Source organism: Xiphophorus maculatus, chromosome 1 (genome assembly GCF_002775205.1).
Source record: "Xiphophorus maculatus strain JP 163 A chromosome 1, X_maculatus-5.0-male, whole genome shotgun sequence".
NCBI lineage: Eukaryota > Metazoa > Chordata > Actinopteri > Cyprinodontiformes > Poeciliidae > Xiphophorus > Xiphophorus maculatus.
In genome coordinates, this window is record NC_036443.1 from 1660037 (window position 1) to 1678364 (window position 18328).

The window sequence follows — 18328 nt, forward strand, 5'->3', positions numbered from 1 at the left end:
CTGTTTGAAGTTCTTTGAATGACATGAAAAAAATAACATCTGGTTGATATGATTTTCATTATATACAATATAATTTTTACAGTTAATCATATAAACCAACTTAAAGCTCCCAGTCGTACATTACCATGTATCACACTCTGCTCCATAATTCGTTTTAAGACTGTTTTTTTCCCCATCATCCTCATCCTATTCCACAAATTCACTCCCCCTCCTGTTACTTACACACTAAAACTTATCTCCTTTTTAAAATTTTGGTCGGCTTGAAACTTGCCCTCATTGCCACCCTGAAGCAAAGAGAAGCCACAGGGTTTGTACATTTACTCTGCTTGCCTCTCCACTGTGTCCAAGAACAAACACCAGAGGCCATTTAGGAAAAGCTCCTGGCTGGGGAGAAGGAGGCGGATTGGAACAGGATACAGATTTCTGTGGAAGCACTAATACAGAATATTATATTATCAGTCCATCAACCGCTGATAGGACAGGAAGGAGGAAAAAAAATCATGTCCATGCCAACTGCATCAGGATGGACAACAAGAACAAACCTCAGGAGGGTGAAATCCGCTGGGACTTACAGGTTGCTGCAGTTCCTCCGTAAAAAAATTAAAAATTAATAAAAACTTACTTCCTGTATGTATGATATAAAAATTTTCCTTTTAGTTTCAGTAACAGAGACAGCAAAACACTAATTTGCATCAGTTGCATGTAATCAGCAGCAACCTTTGAAGCTTGTGCTCTTTGTCTGCCTCCGCCGGTGAGCAGATGGCAGTACCTGTGCCAGCCTCTTCTCTGCCCTCACAGGAAAAGAGAGATGTAACACATACCGTTCCCAGAGATGCGGTTCTCCAGGTCTCGGTGTCCAGCCTGTCTTGTGGAGACACTAAGTTGCAGATAGAGTCCCAGGTAATGTAAACTCCCCAGCAGCAGCCTGAACGCTCCCATTTCTCCGCTATTTTCTCTTCTTTTCAGCCTCTTTTCTCTTCACATTGGGTAGAGTGCTTGGCGAAGATTTTCTTTTTATTTTATGTTTAGTTTATTTATCTTTTTAATTCCAAGTGAGCGGTTCCTTCTGAGCAGTGCTGGGGGAATGAAGAGAAAAGAAAAAAGTCTGCGTGATGTTCTCTGCCAGCTGCCCGAGTAAACTGACTCACTGCCTCTGTCCTGTCGGCTCTACATGCGGCGGAGGGAGACCGCTCCCTCTACGGGAAGTGCCGCAGCTTGCAGCGGGGAATATCAATTAAGAGAGGAGGGATATTAAAACCCCCTGTCTTTCTTTAGCTTGAAACTTAATCTTTTATTTTGGGAATGCGCTTTTATGAGACAGAAAGGGTTCCACTTTATTACTTTATTATGTTTTGATTAATAAAAAGTAGTTAATATTGCGTTCCGGGTACCTCGTAATTCGGAGAGTATTTGACGTTAAACCCGCGTGGTAGTTAACATAGTCGGGGAAATCGCGGTTTCAACATGGTGAAGTCCATAAACATTGTTCGTAAGTACCTCTAACAAACATCATTTCAGGCATTAATCCATCAGCATTATTCCAAAACCATTTTTATTTTGTTCAGCTTAGTGATGCAGGAGCTTCATGTCGCACTGTCACTCTCACATGTGTCATTTGATGCCAGGAGCAGCCATATTGAAGTCCGCCTTACAAGTCTTCAAACTCCTAACCCTAACCCTAACCCTGTTTGTTGATAAACAGACTTGCTTATTTTATTGCTGTTATAGATAGCCTGCAGTATCTAACTTTTATGACAAAAATTTAATTTTTATATATATATTTGTTAAAACTGTCACCATGTTGTGACATTTTGCTACGAGACAAATAATTTGAAAAGATGGAGCACCTCCTCCCAGTGCTAATATTACAATTCATAGAAATGCAGTCAGAAACAACCCTCCTCCTGGCAGTAAGAGCAAGGAGGAGGGTCTTAGCGCTGTCAATCAATCTCATGTTCACGCTGATGCTGATTGTGCTAATGGCTGCGTCTGAGAAACAATTTACGCTTAAAGAAAAACTGTTTATCTGGCGTCATCGGTGGCTGTGCTAACTAGCCTGCTCACTGACATTGGAAAGAAGCTGTAGCCTGGTGCAGAACAAGGGGAAGTTGTAAGCTGCCTACACAAGCATGATTGACAGCGCTAAGACTCTCCATACACGAGGAGGCAGAGGAGCTGTTTTCTTCTCAGATTATCTGTCACATACTTTACTGTCAAGACATGGTGACAGTTTTAACTAAAAATTAAAAAACAGTTTTCTAAAAGTTACACTGCAGCTTTAAAAGTAATAGTAGAATGCTGTGACAGTGTGGAAAGTTTCGCTTTATTAGTTTTGCATGTTCTTGTGAAGCAGGACGGTGTTTACAGCAGTGTGTACAGGCGGATCAGTAGCTCGGCTGTCTGGGTCTGGTCTGCTCTCTCGTTCCCATAAACTCTTTCAGGCTGAATACAGAAGTGATTCCATGGAAATAACACAGGAGGCTCCTTTACCTTCTGCTTTAGGCTGAAGAAGTTGATCCGGAGTGAAGTGAAGGCTGTAAACTTTGCTGTGCAGCGTTAGCTTTAACTGGTAGCAACGAATATTTACAAACCACCGTCTTCTTAATTCAGGACCGCTTGGAAATCCATGAAAACTTAAAAGCCCATTATATTGGGAAGACAGCAATGTTCATAGTATTGTTTTATTTGCGTCTGAAATTAGACAAAGGACAAAGGTCTTTTCTAGCTGTCATGTAACTCAAAACGGAAAAACAAGAGCCTCATTTGCGCACGCGGTTGTGATGTCAGCGCGGCAGGTGCAAAGAGCCCATTGTAAACTCAGCAGGATGTTTCTCTGTCCATGGTGCTAAAAATCAGACCAGGTGACTGAGAAACAAAGGATGTAATTTAAGAAACAACTTCTGTCACAACCAGTATTACTACACAATGAAATATTGAATACAAATATATTTTCTTTCTTGGCCAAATAAGAAAGAAACATTATTTGTGTAAAAAGGAAATTATTCCGTTTGTTTACTGTTCCAGATTATTTCCCTTTAAATGCCATATTTGTGACAAAACACATCTACTGTATGTGTTGAGCAGCAGAGCATAACGTTTGCATATCCTGCTATTGAATATTGATTCATGTCTTCACTGACAGACGATACAAGATTGAAGAGGCAAGACATATTCACAGTTTATTAATTTAGCATTTAGGTCTCAGTGGTGCAACAGCCAGTCTGGCACATCCTGTTTACACACACACACACACACGCACACGCACACACACACACACACACACACACACACACACACACACACACACACACACACACACACACACACACACACACACACACACACACCTGTAAATCAGCTAGCTAGTCTGGATCACCAGCGGTTGCAGATGTTTGGTACCAAACCAAATCTGGACAATTGAAGGAGAGAATAAACAGACTTTCCAGCGGTATGAGATCCATTCTCAATTCTCATGACGGGTGTAAAATATAACAGAAAAAGCTCTCAGTAGTTGTTTCATGCTGCAAATGAACAGGATCAATGTGGAAGGAAACCTTTGCACAGCTAAGATGCAAGTGTAGATTAATGAAAGCAAAAGCATTGAGATAACAATATGCAAACTCTTCTTGAGCCTTTGTCTAATTAAAACAACCTGTAAAGACTCTGGTTATGGAGGGCCTTTGTACAGACAGAGGAAAGATCAATCTGTGGCTGAACAATGGGAAGTAGAGGCAGCCTGACATCATGCAATCATTCTGATTCACCACTTTATTGATGACGAGGTTGAAAAGAAAAAAGCAAAGAGGAATTGGATCAATACTGAAATCTGCAGGCAGACCCGTCTCTCCGTCCACGCCTGGTGAATTATCAGAAGCAGTTCAGAGCTTTCTGCCTACCAGGAGGTTTCAACAAACAGGTAAACATTTCCTCCATGTTGAGAGCATGTTGCAGTTAGTCGAACTCCAAGCGAGGCGTCGTCCAAATGTCGCTGGTTCCAACTGCAAGCTGTTGCTCTCGGCATGTTTAACTGAGTTAAAATGACTCCGTCTGCGTTGGCGCCAAACAATTCAAGATCAGCCTTCTGTGTGTGGAGCGTTCGGGTCCTGTGATGGCCAAACCCATGGCCACACTCTAAAGTCAGTAACTCTTTTTATGCATAATTTATTTTTACATACACACAACACCTTAGCTTCAATAAAACATTTATTAGTTGATTTGGATGCATTTGTTCTTTTTGTTAGCACACACATTTAGTTAGCATATGTATTTATATCAACTTAAAGTTCATTTTGTTTGCTTAAGATTAACTCTTGTTTGTTTCTTGCTGGTACTTACCTGACATGGAGTTGCCAGACAGAAGATGGACCAGGGCTCAGCAGGCATAAATGATTGGACTGCACCACTAATTCCTGCTGGCAGGGGAATGTGTATTTTCTTTGTTTAGATACGTTTTTGTATTTAAGGAAATATTTGCATTTAGAGTCTAATATTTTTGATTTACATTTTTGGGTGTTTAGTCAAACTAGTTGTACTGTTGTTTGTTAGTAATTGTATTGTGTTTAGTTACCCCTATTGTGTCTTAATTGGTCTGATCAGCCAGTATATCAACCCCTGTGTGTCATTTCTTTGTTAGGTCAGTTTGTTTGTATTTTTACTCGAGTTCAGTTTTCTTTCTTTGACCTCTTTTATGATCTCAGATGATCTTTTGTCATTTATAAATCTTTGGGTTAAAATAAAAAAAAAATAAAAAAAACTATTTTACTAATATTGCCTGTGACTCCTCCTGGTTCTCAACTCGGTCCCTCACAGTTCCAGTAGCTCTGTAAAATAAATAAATAAATAAACATACGATTTCAGAATTTTGCTGATGTCTGACATTCCCAAGACATCCTCCAGTTTAATACAGGAAGTACAGAGAGAAATAAAATGAGAATGTTAAACCATCACCACTCAAAGTCCCGTTGTTTTCCATTATCAGAAACAGCTTCTCCTGTAGGAAACAAAGCGAAAGGATTCAGAACGGAAAGAACAAATGACCGGCACATGATAGTTATCCTTCTATTTCATGATGATTAACAAATGATGGTTCATTTGCCCCTGCAGTGGTCATTAGAGCCATGTTCTCCAGGACAATCAGTGGAGACGGATGCGTCTCTCCAGCAGAGCCAGAGTGAGTCTGCAGCAGCTGAGCTCTGCAGCTGGACAGCTGTGCAGCAGCTACCAACAGCTGCTCCAGGCTGATCATCATTTACTGCGTCTGTGTGTTTAAATTAATGTTAGGATGCAATGATGGCAGGAAGAAATTAAGTTTGTCAGAGCTGGAACTCTGCTGTTTTGGTTTCCTGGAAGGGACCTTAGAGCTAAAAATAAACTAACAAATAATCTAATAATCCATTATTTTTTTATAGAGCAGTGCTATTCTAACTTCACATAAAACAGGAGGACATATGTTTTCTTATAAGCTGTTTGATAATTTGATTATATTAACACTTAAGCTGCTAATCAGCAATAAACACAAATTAGTCTAATACTAAAGCTGTTCATTTACATCTAAGGAAGCAATATTCAGTATCTTTAGCTTCATCCTTCAATGTTAATTTATACATTTTATTAAGAAAAAAGTGACAAAATACCTGAATCAAGCTCATAGGTGTTAATTATACAGATGTGTACTATGTTGGTAAAACAAATTCACTGTTGCAGTTAAAAAACAACCTTATTTTGCAAAATGCAACATTTAATTATAGCATATTTGCTTTGTATGTCTAGTTAGAACACGATTGCTCTCAGAAATGAGACATTTTGTCTCAGTGAGATTTAGCTGTAAATAAGTACAATACAATAAAACTGCAATAAAATAAGGAGAAAATACATATTAAGAGTTTTTTTTATTAGATTCCCTGTGACACAGTTCATAGCCCCCTGTAATTCTCCCTTTTGCAGTAGCATAAAAATGAAGCCTGAATGTTCTGTCTTGACATTCATCAGCTCACATGATGAGAGTGAAGTTGGTTCAGATATGGGGACATTGAACCCCATCAGATTTTTTTTACTCTGTGACGTCACGTTTCAAAATGGCCGCCTCGTATCAACAGTAGCAGTTTATGTTTATTTTACAAAACACAGAAGTCTAAAATTAATGTCACACGTAGCACCTGCAACTCTGAACTGAAGAAATTAAAAGCGGTTTAAGTTTATTGAATGTAAAGCTTAAAACTATATTCAGAAAAAAGTATTGTGTTTTATGCTTATGGGCGTCGCCATGTTGAAATCTTCTCCAACTGTCAAGTACAGCTGCCTGCAGAAGTCCACTTTAAAGATACACCATATAACTTATAAAAAATTGTCTTTTTTTTTTTTTACATATTTGTTAAAACTCACTATGTTGTGAGAATATATGACAGATAATCTGAAAAAAACTGCATGAGCTGCTGTTTCATGCTTACCCTTTAATTCAATAAAAATCCAAATAGATTTATTTTTTCTGAAAAGCTCCAGCAGTTTAAGAAATTTCACACTTATGGTTTTGTTACTTAAACTCAAAATAAAGTTTTGATATCACTGCTAAGAAAGTTAGCATTTAGATGGTAAGGATCACTATGGATACTTGATGATGCCAAGCTGCCACTTTTGCTCTAATTCTCTAGCAGTGAGTTTTGTAGATTTTTTTAAAACTCCCTCACGGAGTGGGAAGATGAATATGGGTCCTGGTCCAAGTCAGTGTCAAGTGGCTAAAAGAAATGAACTTCTGTGTCACATCATATTTTTACCCCAGAAAATGGAACATAACTGATTAGAAGTTCCACAACCTCCTGATCAACTGAAAAAATAAATAAAATGCTTCTTATATTTATTTTAAAACTTCAGGATGTCAAATACACCACTGGTGTTTTTTTATTTTATTAAAGCTGCAGTATGTAACTATTATAAGAAAATATTTATCTTTTATATATTTGTTAAAACTGTCATTACATTGTGAAAAGTATAATATGGGAGGAGTTCGAAGACATCAATGTTTTCACAGATTATTTGTCTCCTAATGAACGGTCAGGACATGGTGACAGTTTTAACAAACACGTTCCATACTACAGATTTAACACGGGTTTTATTTACTCACTGAATAAATGAGAAAATAAAATAAATGTACTCAAGATGAAAGTTTTTTTCAGTGGTAGATTGTTCCATAAAAAATAATTATTTGAAGGCTTTTTAAACAACTTCTAACAACGTTTGTGGGTCTATAGATGTGTGAAAGAGAAGAAAAATTGAAAAAGTTGAACTTCAGATTCTGAAAAAAACCCAAACCTCTGATTTGTACACCCTCTACTGCTGCTCTCCCTGTCCTCACCAGCAGCTCTAACACACCGTCTCCTCATCCCGACCAGAGAGACGAGCCCAGCAGCACAGTGGTGCACTGTTTGCACTCAGTCATTTGGAAAATACAATTATTCCCCTTCCCCTCGGCTGTGAAATTGCTGTACGACCGCTGTTAAACACGCTGCAGTCATAATCACTGATAAGAGATGTGCAGGGCCGCGCCTCCGCCGCCGATACGGTATGCAGCTACCCCCCCATCACCCTCACATCTTGTTACTGAGCGATATTAGAGTTGCTGAAGACACTTAGGAGAGGAAGCAGATGTGACATCTGTCGACGGGTCGCCCTCTGTTCCTCCCAGCTCCACTGCTTGCTGCCAGGAATCATGGTCTGCAGAGGACATCATGCTAAATGAGCGCTTAATACAGATGAGGCATAAATAAAGGGTTGGCTTCACTACAGTTTTAAGAAGTTTAGTGTAAAGAGCCACAAAATTAGGCTTTGAATGGTCAACTTCCTGAACCATTATGTCACTTTCCGATGGCGGCACTGGGTTGAAAGGAGGGGAGGCAAGGCAACAAGATATGGTGGAAATAGCTTTATTATATTTATTACTGCAGGTCACCAGTACACTGACACCCATTTCTGACTGAGAAGCACAGCAGCCGGCTTTATCCCTGGGCCACTTCCACCCACACCAGGTGAAGAGGTGACAAACAACCATAAATAATTTACAAACCCAACACAAAATAAATGGTACAAATAAATATTTACATGCATGCAAATTATAAATAAACTAATCCTAAAGTCAATCAAGAAATTAAATCAAACTTAATATAACTTCAGAGCATTACCCTCCCCAATTAACCCAACACAAATAAACTGAAATAAAGAAATGAAACTAAAAGTACTTGTTCTGTAAATAAATATCAACACTCAATAGGGATGGAGTCCCTGGTCTCCATCACACATTACCTCCCACGGTGAGGGCATCTGCTCCGTTATGCTGCTGGGGTCAGTCTGTCTGGTTTCACACTGGCTCGTGATCTGAAACGACGGGTCGCTCAAAATTTGCCCGGACTGATCGCCTTCGTCCTGTGAGGAAACATTTCAGTGACCTTGTCCAGTCCGCAGCCGTTCAGGGAACATGAAGGGGAGCTAACTCTTCGATGAGCGAGAAAATTAAACATACGCTCCAAACTGAGGGGGTGAAATGATTCTAGGGAAAATATGTCCACTAAAAACAGGAAGGGATTTTTAAGATTTTTTTTTTTTTTTTAATTGGATTTCTTAAGAGACGGGCCAACAAATCAGCGGGTGAACAAAATCAGTTTGACCCTGTGGCGGCAACGTTTTCAGATCAGTCAATGCACTTTAACCGAGATCCACTGATGTGCCATAATAACACACGTCAGTGTGAACGGTGTTACTGTGGGAGGCACAAACTGAGTTATTTTTGGTCAGAGGCAACACAGAACATGAGAAATTATTTTAAACGGCTGGTACCTTATGTTTTCCAGACACATTGTATCATTTTACAGTACAATCAAGCAACTTTGTCTTCTTCAGTATATACTGTATATGACTTAAAAGAAATTTGACTTTGTAATTTAATGCCTTTAAATTGGGTCTCTATTTCATGGCTTCTCTATTAACCCTTAAGCAACGTTTTTATCATTTTACTGAGCAGCAGCTCCTATAATGAGCTCAGCAGTTCCACCAGATGTTTGCTAATTGCTGCTGGCTAGTCTGAAGGAGCTGAGTGGGGGAGTCTTGGGGAGTCAGGTCCACCCATGAGTTTTCCACAGCTCAATGGTTGCCATGGAGATTAAAGTATTTCTCAAAGATGCATGAAAGAATCAAAGCAACACTCCAGGTACATAACACAATGTAAAGCCAAAAGTTACATTTACATAACACTTCTCTAGTCCACTTTAAAAGTCTGAGTTATGAAAAAAAAACTTTAACATACATTTTTAATTTGCAAATAGGACAGCCAATAACTTTAGAAAACGTAGAAAAGGAAACTATACATTAAGAGAGCAGAAGCATGAACTTTCCCACTTTCAGTGCAGGTATTTGCACCCAAATGGAGATAAATATTAACATCTTTGGTCTTGATTTGCTTTTATGACAAAAACAAAACAAAAAAATCCCAAAGCCTTTAAAATCTCCTGTTATTACAGTGTTATGTGAAAAGCTTAGGGTCTACAGAGATGAACTATTCCATCCAGATCCTCCTTTCCGGTTGTGGTAATGAGCCTTTCTCTGCTGCGCCGGGTCAGAAAGTCAAGCATCAGATGAGGAGCTGCAGCACTGGCTGCTTATTTGTGTCAGCAGGGAAGCAGCAGCTCTCTGCACTCTGATAAAATCAAATCTCAACTTTATATATTTAGTAAAATGCCTTCTACAATCTTTCTGGCACTAAAAATAGGTGGTAAAGCAAGTAAGTGGGTCACATCTATATAAATATTCTGATTCCATTGATTTCTAATGAAAAACTAATTAAAATGTTTTTTGTTTTTTTAGTTTCAAAGCATAAAAATAGGAATGATCTAATAGAATCTGGTACATAAAATGGAGAGAATAACTGGATTTGTTTGTATGCAGCTGTACTGTAACACCTCCACTGCTGAGATCCATCTGTGGGTTCCTGGGAAAAAAAAAGAAAATCAGCACAAGCAGGTTGGATTTCAGAGAGGATTCTCATGCCGCCACTTCCTGTGCAACAGTAGTCAACGGGGGAGGGGTGAGGGTGTAATGAGATTGGTGCGCACAGCAGACTGCCATCAGGACGCCGCGCACGTCTCAGTCTGTAAACCGTGACATTAACGAAAAAAGCTGCACAAAACGAGGCAGGGGGTTTAATACCAAAATCTTTTATTAGAAAATAGTTTACAGCTAAATTCCAAAACACACAGAGCAGAGAGGGTTAAATGGGATTTAATTTATCTGTTGCGATCTCCTGTTGGATTTCTGTTCCAGCAAACCAATTTAACCGAAAAAAACTTTAAATTATTATTTACTAGAGCGGATGGACTGGGTTTGCCTTACCTGGACAGTTGAAGTAAATGATTTAGGTAAGAATACAGAGGGAGTCTTAAGGTACTTCATTTCTGTACATTATCAAAACAAACCAGCATTTTTTTTATTATTATTATTTGAAGTTTATATTTTAGTTTTAGCAAAGTTTCAACTGAAATAAAACTGTGTTTTGGTTGTGGTGAAGGGTTTCTGTGTCTTCATGAGAAATAAAAGACTAAAAGTTGTCTGCCAGGTCCATGATCCTCTTCCTCTCTGCCTCTTTGAACTCGTCACTCTTTCCATCTCCGATGCTCTCTGCATACTCTGCAAAAGACCAAAGAAAAACCGGGGATTAGTTGGTTTGACAGCACAGGCTCAGCTGGTAGACTTTTAATCAGAACATCTCTAAGACCAGAAAAACCGACGGACACGCTCTGCTCTGCGCGGCAAGTCAAAGAACGGCCAGGATTTTAAAAATGTGAAGATCCCAGACTTTGAGGTTAGACTTCTGCAGACAGATCTGTCGTGACTTGATTATAAAACACAAGGAGGCAGAGATGAAAGCTTTTATTTTTTTTAACGTTCTAAGAAATCAGAGTTGAACAGCGGATAAATCAGATTGTGATTTGATAATAAAGTGTTTATATAAAAAAACAAAAGAAATTCTTCACATTTCTTCAATAACCAAGTAAAAAACAAACAACGTTTGGACTTTTCATTCCTGTAACTTTCTGAGTTATACCGATATAATCAACTCCAACATAATGAAGACACAAAGCCCAGTTTCCTCTCTTCTCATGTGCGACAGCATATTGATCAAAACACGACGAACTGAAGGAGATTTTGTGGAACATCAAATCCTGTCATGATTCTCAAGTGTGTGTCACTTTTAACGTAGTTTCGCTATGAATAGTGTATGTGTGTGTGTCGGGATGAAGGGTGAGGAATTTAGTGTTATACTTTATAGTATGAGTGTTGCATTGGATGTGTTTCCATTCTGAAGTGTCTAATGGTGTGAAATTTAGCATCATACTGTTTAACTAACTCTTTCTGTGATGTCATATTATGTCTAATTTTATTCCATCTCTGAATGTGATGACATAAAGTCCTGCCATTTACAAAGTACATTCCAAAAATGTTTAATATGAAAATATTCAGTAACTTCAGAAAGCACAACTCAGAATGTAGAATTAAAATGGAATGAAGCTCAAAGATAATCAAAGCCACTAATTAGTTTCTTGGAAACTTTGTATACTATAAACACCAATTTTATCAATTAAAAATACATTCTTAAAGAATAAATGCTGTGGTCATATGACCTCCATAATCATAGGGTAGACTGATGACCTAGCAGATGTCCATTCACACAAAGCCTCAACAGGTCACTGCTGAAGAAGCTCTTTGTTGAAAAAAAGTACCGTATTTTCTGCACTATAAGGCGCACCTAAAAACCCTCAATTTTCTCAAAAGCCGACAGTGCGCCTTATAATCCGGTGCGCCTTATATATGGACCAATATTGAGCCACAACAGGTCTTGCAACTACAGTAAGCAGCCGCCGACTTCATTTTCCTCCGTAGAAGAAGAAGCGCGCGGTGCACGCTGGGTTTTGTGTAAAGACCCCAAAATGGCTCCTATTAAGAGACACGCTTATGATGCAGAGTTTAAGCTCCAGGCGATCAGTCACGCAGTAGAACACGGGAATAGAGCAGCAGCGAGAGAATTTAACATGAACCAATCAATGGTGCGGAAGTGGATATATATTGTGATTGCACAAACGTTAGATTTACCTTAACAGTATCAGATTGTTTTTTACGTGTTTATTGAATCCAGGAAAAGTTCCCCTCCACTATATGTTATACCTTGCTGTTGTTAAAAGATAAACTGTGTCACGAAAATACCACGTCACTTACTTTACCTCGGGGAAAATAATAAAACAGCTGTTTATTCATTTTGGGAATGAACGGAGTTTTCAGAACGCTGGTTTGTAATCTATTAATAAAGTTTGACTGACCTATCTGACTGTTTTGTTGACATTCCCTTTAGCGCAGCTCCATCTAATGGATGCATAACGTAACCCCAGCCTCTACTGTAGCGTCTATTCTATGCGCCTTATAATGCGGTGCGCCTTATATATGAAAAAAGTTTTAAAATAGGCCATTCATTGTAGGTGCGCCTTATAATGTGGTGCGCCTTATAGTGCGGAAAATACGGTAATTAGATCACATTTGTTGTTTTAGTGCTAATGCATCATGGAAAGCTCTAAGGTCATTCCCAAGTGAGACTTCAGGTCTACAAAGGAAATGTATGTTTTACCTTCGCTTAGATTTTTTGTGAAAACAATCAATGAGAAATTTGGCAGTAAATTAAAACTAAATAATAAAGTATTTCTAGTAAGAAAAAACGTCATTTTGTTGAACCTATTAAAATAATTAGGTGATCAGATTTAAAATATATGATAACTTATCAAAATGACAAACAGCAAATAGTTTGGAATACAGCAGAAATTAACACAAAAAATAACCAGTTGACTTAATATTTTACTTCACAGAGAGAATACAAAGAAGAATGAAGGTCATTCACTATAAATCAGTCAGTTTTTCAAACAGCTGATTCCTCATTTTGTCTTTTTCAGACACCAAAGTGACATCTTACTAATGCTTCTTTTAATAATAAGAGCAGCACGCAGTTTGTCAGATATCTGAAAATGAATCACCTGCAAGTAAATAAAGATCAGATTAAAAATTGAGATAGAGGTACAAAAAAAGTGTTTTTCAATTTGTGATCTTGTGTGTGTTTTGTGCCTCTGCCACTTTGACTTTGAACAAATTCATTCTGGAGTATGCTTGAAAGCAAACTTGAACTGACCACAGGAAGGTCTCCAAGGCAATTCCTCTATTTAACATCCCAAATTATATTCAAATAATGACAAATTTGTATTTTTAACAGAGGTAGATCAGTTCTTGTAGCTTCAATTTGGGTAATTTAAACACTTTCATATTTTGTGGCATTAAGAAAAGGAGCAAAACTAATACATAGCAGCTTTCTGTGAATCTTTCATCTGTTTATTGTTCTGTGTCTCAACCTTCTTCCCTGTTAGCATACCTTACATCAGCATAACCACATCCTGACTGTCATTCTAAAACCTAGAAACAGGTCCTGCTACATTCTGCAGTGCTGCTGAACATTTCCACTGTTTTCTTCATTTTGTGTTTCTGCCTCCCACACAAGGCCTTTGAGACCGCTCGACGGTCGATTTGTGAGTCTAATGTGCAGAAAGAGGAAGTTGCAGCTGCCGCAGCCCCGGTGGAATCCGCGCATCCGCTCTGCCTCTGAAGGAGGGATTACACATTAAACCCAGAGACAGAGAGATGGAAGAAGAAGACAAAAAACAGTTTTTCTCTGGGAGACACTGCAGAGACAATAGAATAAAGGGAGCTTTCCTGACTAAAGCCAGCAGGGTTTAGGAGAACGAGGAACGGCTGTCATTTTCTGCTTTTTTTTGCCCTGCAGGCAGAGATGCTTTTTTACATTGTAAGCCTGTAAATAAAAGATAATGGCAGATGAAATGGGACTAAGAAAAGACTTTCCAGATATTGGGAACAAATAATACTGGGCTTTTTTTAATATTAAGGAAAGTGTGATGAAATATTCACTGCAGTAACTGTATTTCAGACTATTTCAATGGTGGAGGAAATTGACTTTTCTGCCTGTGATCTCGCTTGCTTGGTCACTACCCAGGGTTGGTGACCATAGATCAGGCTGAGGACATAAATCTACTGATCAATCTCTTTACCGATCAGATCGACTGACAAGAAACTATTTAAACTGTATTTTTGGCCATGAAATAAATGACTGGCAAACTTCTTTTCAGTGGAATCATTTCAGAAAGTCCAGCTGAACTCACAAGGTTGCTTGAAAAGAACATCTTCTGGATCATTGAGGATCTTAAGGTGTAAGATTCAGTTGCTCCAAAGTGGGGCTGAAACGATTCCTCGAGTGATTCGAGTACCTCGATTATTAAAATTCCTCAAGGAAAATTTACCTGCCTCAAAGCTTCATTAAATTATGTTTTATTATTTAGTGCACCGTGCTCCGGCCGGGACATTACTTGCGTTGCGCGTAGCTCTGACTTCCGCCTCTGAGTTGTTGATGAAAGCGAAGTGTTGGTGGCATAATGTCCAATTTTCAAGTTCGGCCCGTGGGGATTTTATTGATTAATGATAATCCCTGGGTTTTCATCGCTTTTGGGGGACCAATAGGCATCCTTAAAATGACTGGCGCGATGCCTGGAGTACAGCAGCCTTTCTCCTCTGGGAGCTGCTGGTTCAGAGCGGACGGTGGGAAGAGCCCTGCAGGAGTATTTATAGAGGTGAGCAGATAGACTGAACATGGCGGGTGGCAGAATAGTTGATGGTTACCGTGTAACTGTAGCTTTACACTTACACCACACAAGAAATTTCATATCATCCCGGTCTGAACAAACTTGTGGCGGAAAGAATCGTGGCGACAGATAGCTGGTAAATGAGTTTCTGAGTGTGACGAACAAAGGTGCCGTAAATATCCCGTATTGCTCCCCCCGTTCTTACGTTAGTCCCCTGGTCTACTACCGGTCGTCTTTCCCCCCCGGACTTAAATTCATCTATCCCCTGATCTATTTCCTCCTGTCCACCCCCATCTTACGTTCGTTCGTTCGCCTGCCCCCCACCACTTCAGGCCCCCAACTCCAGGCGACGTTTCCCATATTCTCAAACCCAAAGCTTGACAGGTATGGGGCAAGGTGAGAATTCATCTATTAAATTGACTGAAGATGAATACATAAACTAAAAGCTGGAGCATAGACATTTTTTATAAGCATATTTGTAGCCTGCCTCTTTATTATTAAATTGAATATAATTTCAGATTTTTGTATAACTTTTCTTCTGGTTAACTTAGAAAGTGCGCTATTATTACAGGTTAGTAAACTACAAAAAAGTAACCATTAGGGATGCTCAAAAATGGAAAAAAAGGACTTATATTGATATCCGATAGTAAAACTGGTGTTATGCCAGATTTACCAATATTTTATTTTATCGTTTTTTTTCTATCCGATTCCTCGATTAATCGTAATAATAATTGATAGATTACTCGATTACTAAAATATTCATTTACAACAGCCCTACTCCAAAGACCCACAACATCCAAAAACGTCCAACGAATACCAAGATGTCCCAATTCAGGAAGTTCTCAGTTAATTTTGCTGCTACTGGCGCAGAAATCACTGTATTGGGCGCAACAAAAGCTGAGCAGCATCAGCATGGCGAGTGAGGTGAAGATTTTTAGGCAAAGACAGAAATTCTGCAGGAACTACAGGAATGGACAGCAAAAGATTGGTTCAATTGTTTTCCTCTGATGAATCCCACTTTTGATCATTTGGACAGGGGAGAAAAGTTGAGTTGTGTCAAACTGCATCATCACTGAAACATCCTGAATGATACACATAGAAAGGACTTAGTCAAAGTTCTGCCCCCAAACTCTGACACGAATAAAGTGTGGGATCGAAATGTCGTCCAACAACCTAGAAGCAACTCAGTCAAAAGGGAGCATTGTGTGAAATGCAAAAGGGCAACGATAAGTGGCAACAAAATGGTAAATCTGTAGAGTTGTGGTCAGAAAACTCCTTACAAAACCTGTGGTTACCTCCCAAAATGCCCTGCTCCCAAACCAGCCCTGTTCAGTACGCTTTGATCAAACTCCGGTCCATTTGCCTATGAAGTCCGGTTCATGTGAATACACAACCAAACTCTGATACGGACCAAAACAGCAAACTCTGGTCCACCTGAGAACCTCGGTCTAGGGTTAGTTTGAAGTGAACTCTAGTGTGGTTCGGATGAACGTGTTGATGTAAGTGAACTGGAGACCGCTCCAAAACCAGGAAGAGGACTATAACACAGGGCATTCTGGGTAAATACAACCAAAACAAACAGGCATGTCTAGCACTAATGGCAGAAATGGTTCATGTAAGATTTCACGACAGAGAAATCTTACAACCTCTAAAATCTGGAGCCACTCTATTTTTTTACATTTCATGAAGAAGGAAGTTGAACTCAGTGTCTTCTTCTGAGGTTTTCATGTTGTTTCATTTAGAGGCTCTGGGTTCAAAATTGACACAAATCTGTCACTATACCAAGTGACCATATATAAAAAAGTCGCAACAAACATTTCTGTCACTTCCTAAATGTTTTTCCATGAGTGTGGATAAAATTTTTATCAAACCAAACTGTAGAATCGTTATCTTAACCTGTAGAACCCAGACCAATTCAATTCATCGTTACCGTCGCCAAGAAGAAAGCAGCTCTACTAGCAGAATATCACTATTCTGTCTAAAATAGGGCAACAAACATACTTTTTTTCTTTTCATGCATACATTTGTCCCCCACATAGGCAGTAAAATGACATTTAAAGAGTCAGGCTCCAATTGGAGTTATTGGAGGTTTTAATTTCAAGCATAACCTTTATAAAAGCAGCAAAAAAAAACAGGAAGCATTGCTGCTGGAAACGTGATGGGCTTCCTGAGAAGTTCTCAGGTCAGAAGGCAAACAGTGACAGCCACCAACGCCAGAAGACGGAGGTCGCTGTATCATTGACTGTTCAGAGGAGAATTAAATTATGACCTGCCACCATCATCAAAACTAACTTATGAAAGTGGAAGCAGCAGTACTTAAATGAACAGTCCTGAAATGTTGGACTAAAGGGTCACTGGAAAAAAAAAATCAGGTTTACATATCCTGAAGAAATAGTTATGTCATTACTTTTTAATATCAATCACATTTTGATTAATATTAACATGTTTTGTTAATGATTCTTGTATTAAATTTCTGCCAGTGTAGGCTGGCTTAGCATAATGCTGGCTTAGCGTAATGCTGGTCTTGTTCACATAAGCTTCATCATCGATCTAAGGGTTATAAATATTCATAATTATACATTAGTACTAGAAATGAATAGACTTGTGTCAGAGTGTTTTTTATTTTTAACTTGTGGAAAACATTTTTTTTAACTTTGTATTTCAAACCCTGATCAACTGTAGAGACCTTCTGTTTTTTACATCAATAAGTAATGAACCATGTTTTTTTTGTTGTCTGTTTTTCTCCGAAGAGTTTTTACGGCGCTAGTGGCTCGTATTTTTTCTACAGTAGGCAGACAGGAAGGAGGGTGAGGAGAGGGGGGAAGACATGCGGCAAAGGTCGTCGGGACCTGGAGTCGAACCCGCGACGTCCGCATCGAGGACTAGGGCCTCCAAACGTGGGGCGTGCTAACCCCCTGCGCCACCACAGCACGCCCTGTAATGAACCATGTTTAAACAGATACTCGTTTCATATATCAATCAGTTTTATTTTAATAGTACATTCCCGCAACAACGCAGTACAAAGTGCCACAAAAACAAAATGTTCCCAAAAACTCATAGGGTCACCAATTTAAAAACAAACAGGACATTTTATCGAGTCCTACCACCAATACACGTCATATACTGTATGTTGGTCAATGTTCCATTAATTGTGTTTTAAAGGCATCTCTAAATAGTTTTAGTCTTGGTTTCGGCTGTTGAATGCCAACAACATAATTAAGGTACACCTGAGAAATTTATTATTGATTTGGATTTTGACATAGATTTGACAGAATTTGTTTTTCAGTTTTTTTCTTTCTTCAGTGGCCCTAATCCTCTTCTGTATGGATTTTATCCCATGAACATGCAACACCAGCTTAAAAATGGCTGAACTTTAAAGCTGACTGAGCCCTAAATGCAGCTAGAGGGACAGAAGGAAAGAGAGTCGATAAAATCTTGAGGATCCACAGCATCTTGCAGGCGCCTGCCTGTCACTGTGAACCCGTTTCTCTGTCTCTGTGTCTATGAAAGGCTCTGAAGTCAGCCAGACGCACAGGAAGGTCAGAGACTCTACGACTCTTCAACTTTCCGCCAAGGCTTTTCTTCGACGTGCCGCTGCCCTCTCC

The 18328-nt window shown here is 39.1% G+C and overlaps 2 protein-coding genes across 2 annotated transcripts in view; both read right to left on the minus strand.

Moving 5' to 3' along the window:
* The window catches only part of vstm2l (V-set and transmembrane domain containing 2 like), a 54027-nt gene extending 52866 nt beyond the window's left edge, over positions 1–1161 (minus strand). Inside the window, exon 1 of the mRNA XM_023339273.1 lies at positions 822–1161. Coding sequence (XP_023195041.1) covers positions 822–939 — 118 coding nt within the window. The 5' untranslated portion in view covers positions 940–1161. The remainder of the gene's footprint in view (positions 1–821) is intronic.
* Positions 1162–10180: 9019 nt separating this feature from the next.
* The window catches only part of ctnnbl1 (catenin beta like 1), an 81498-nt gene continuing 73350 nt past the window's right edge, over positions 10181–18328 (minus strand). The window contains exon 16 of the mRNA XM_023334349.1: positions 10181–10665. Within this exon, the coding sequence (XP_023190117.1) occupies positions 10577–10665 (89 nt within the window). The 3' untranslated portion in view covers positions 10181–10576. The remainder of the gene's footprint in view (positions 10666–18328) is intronic.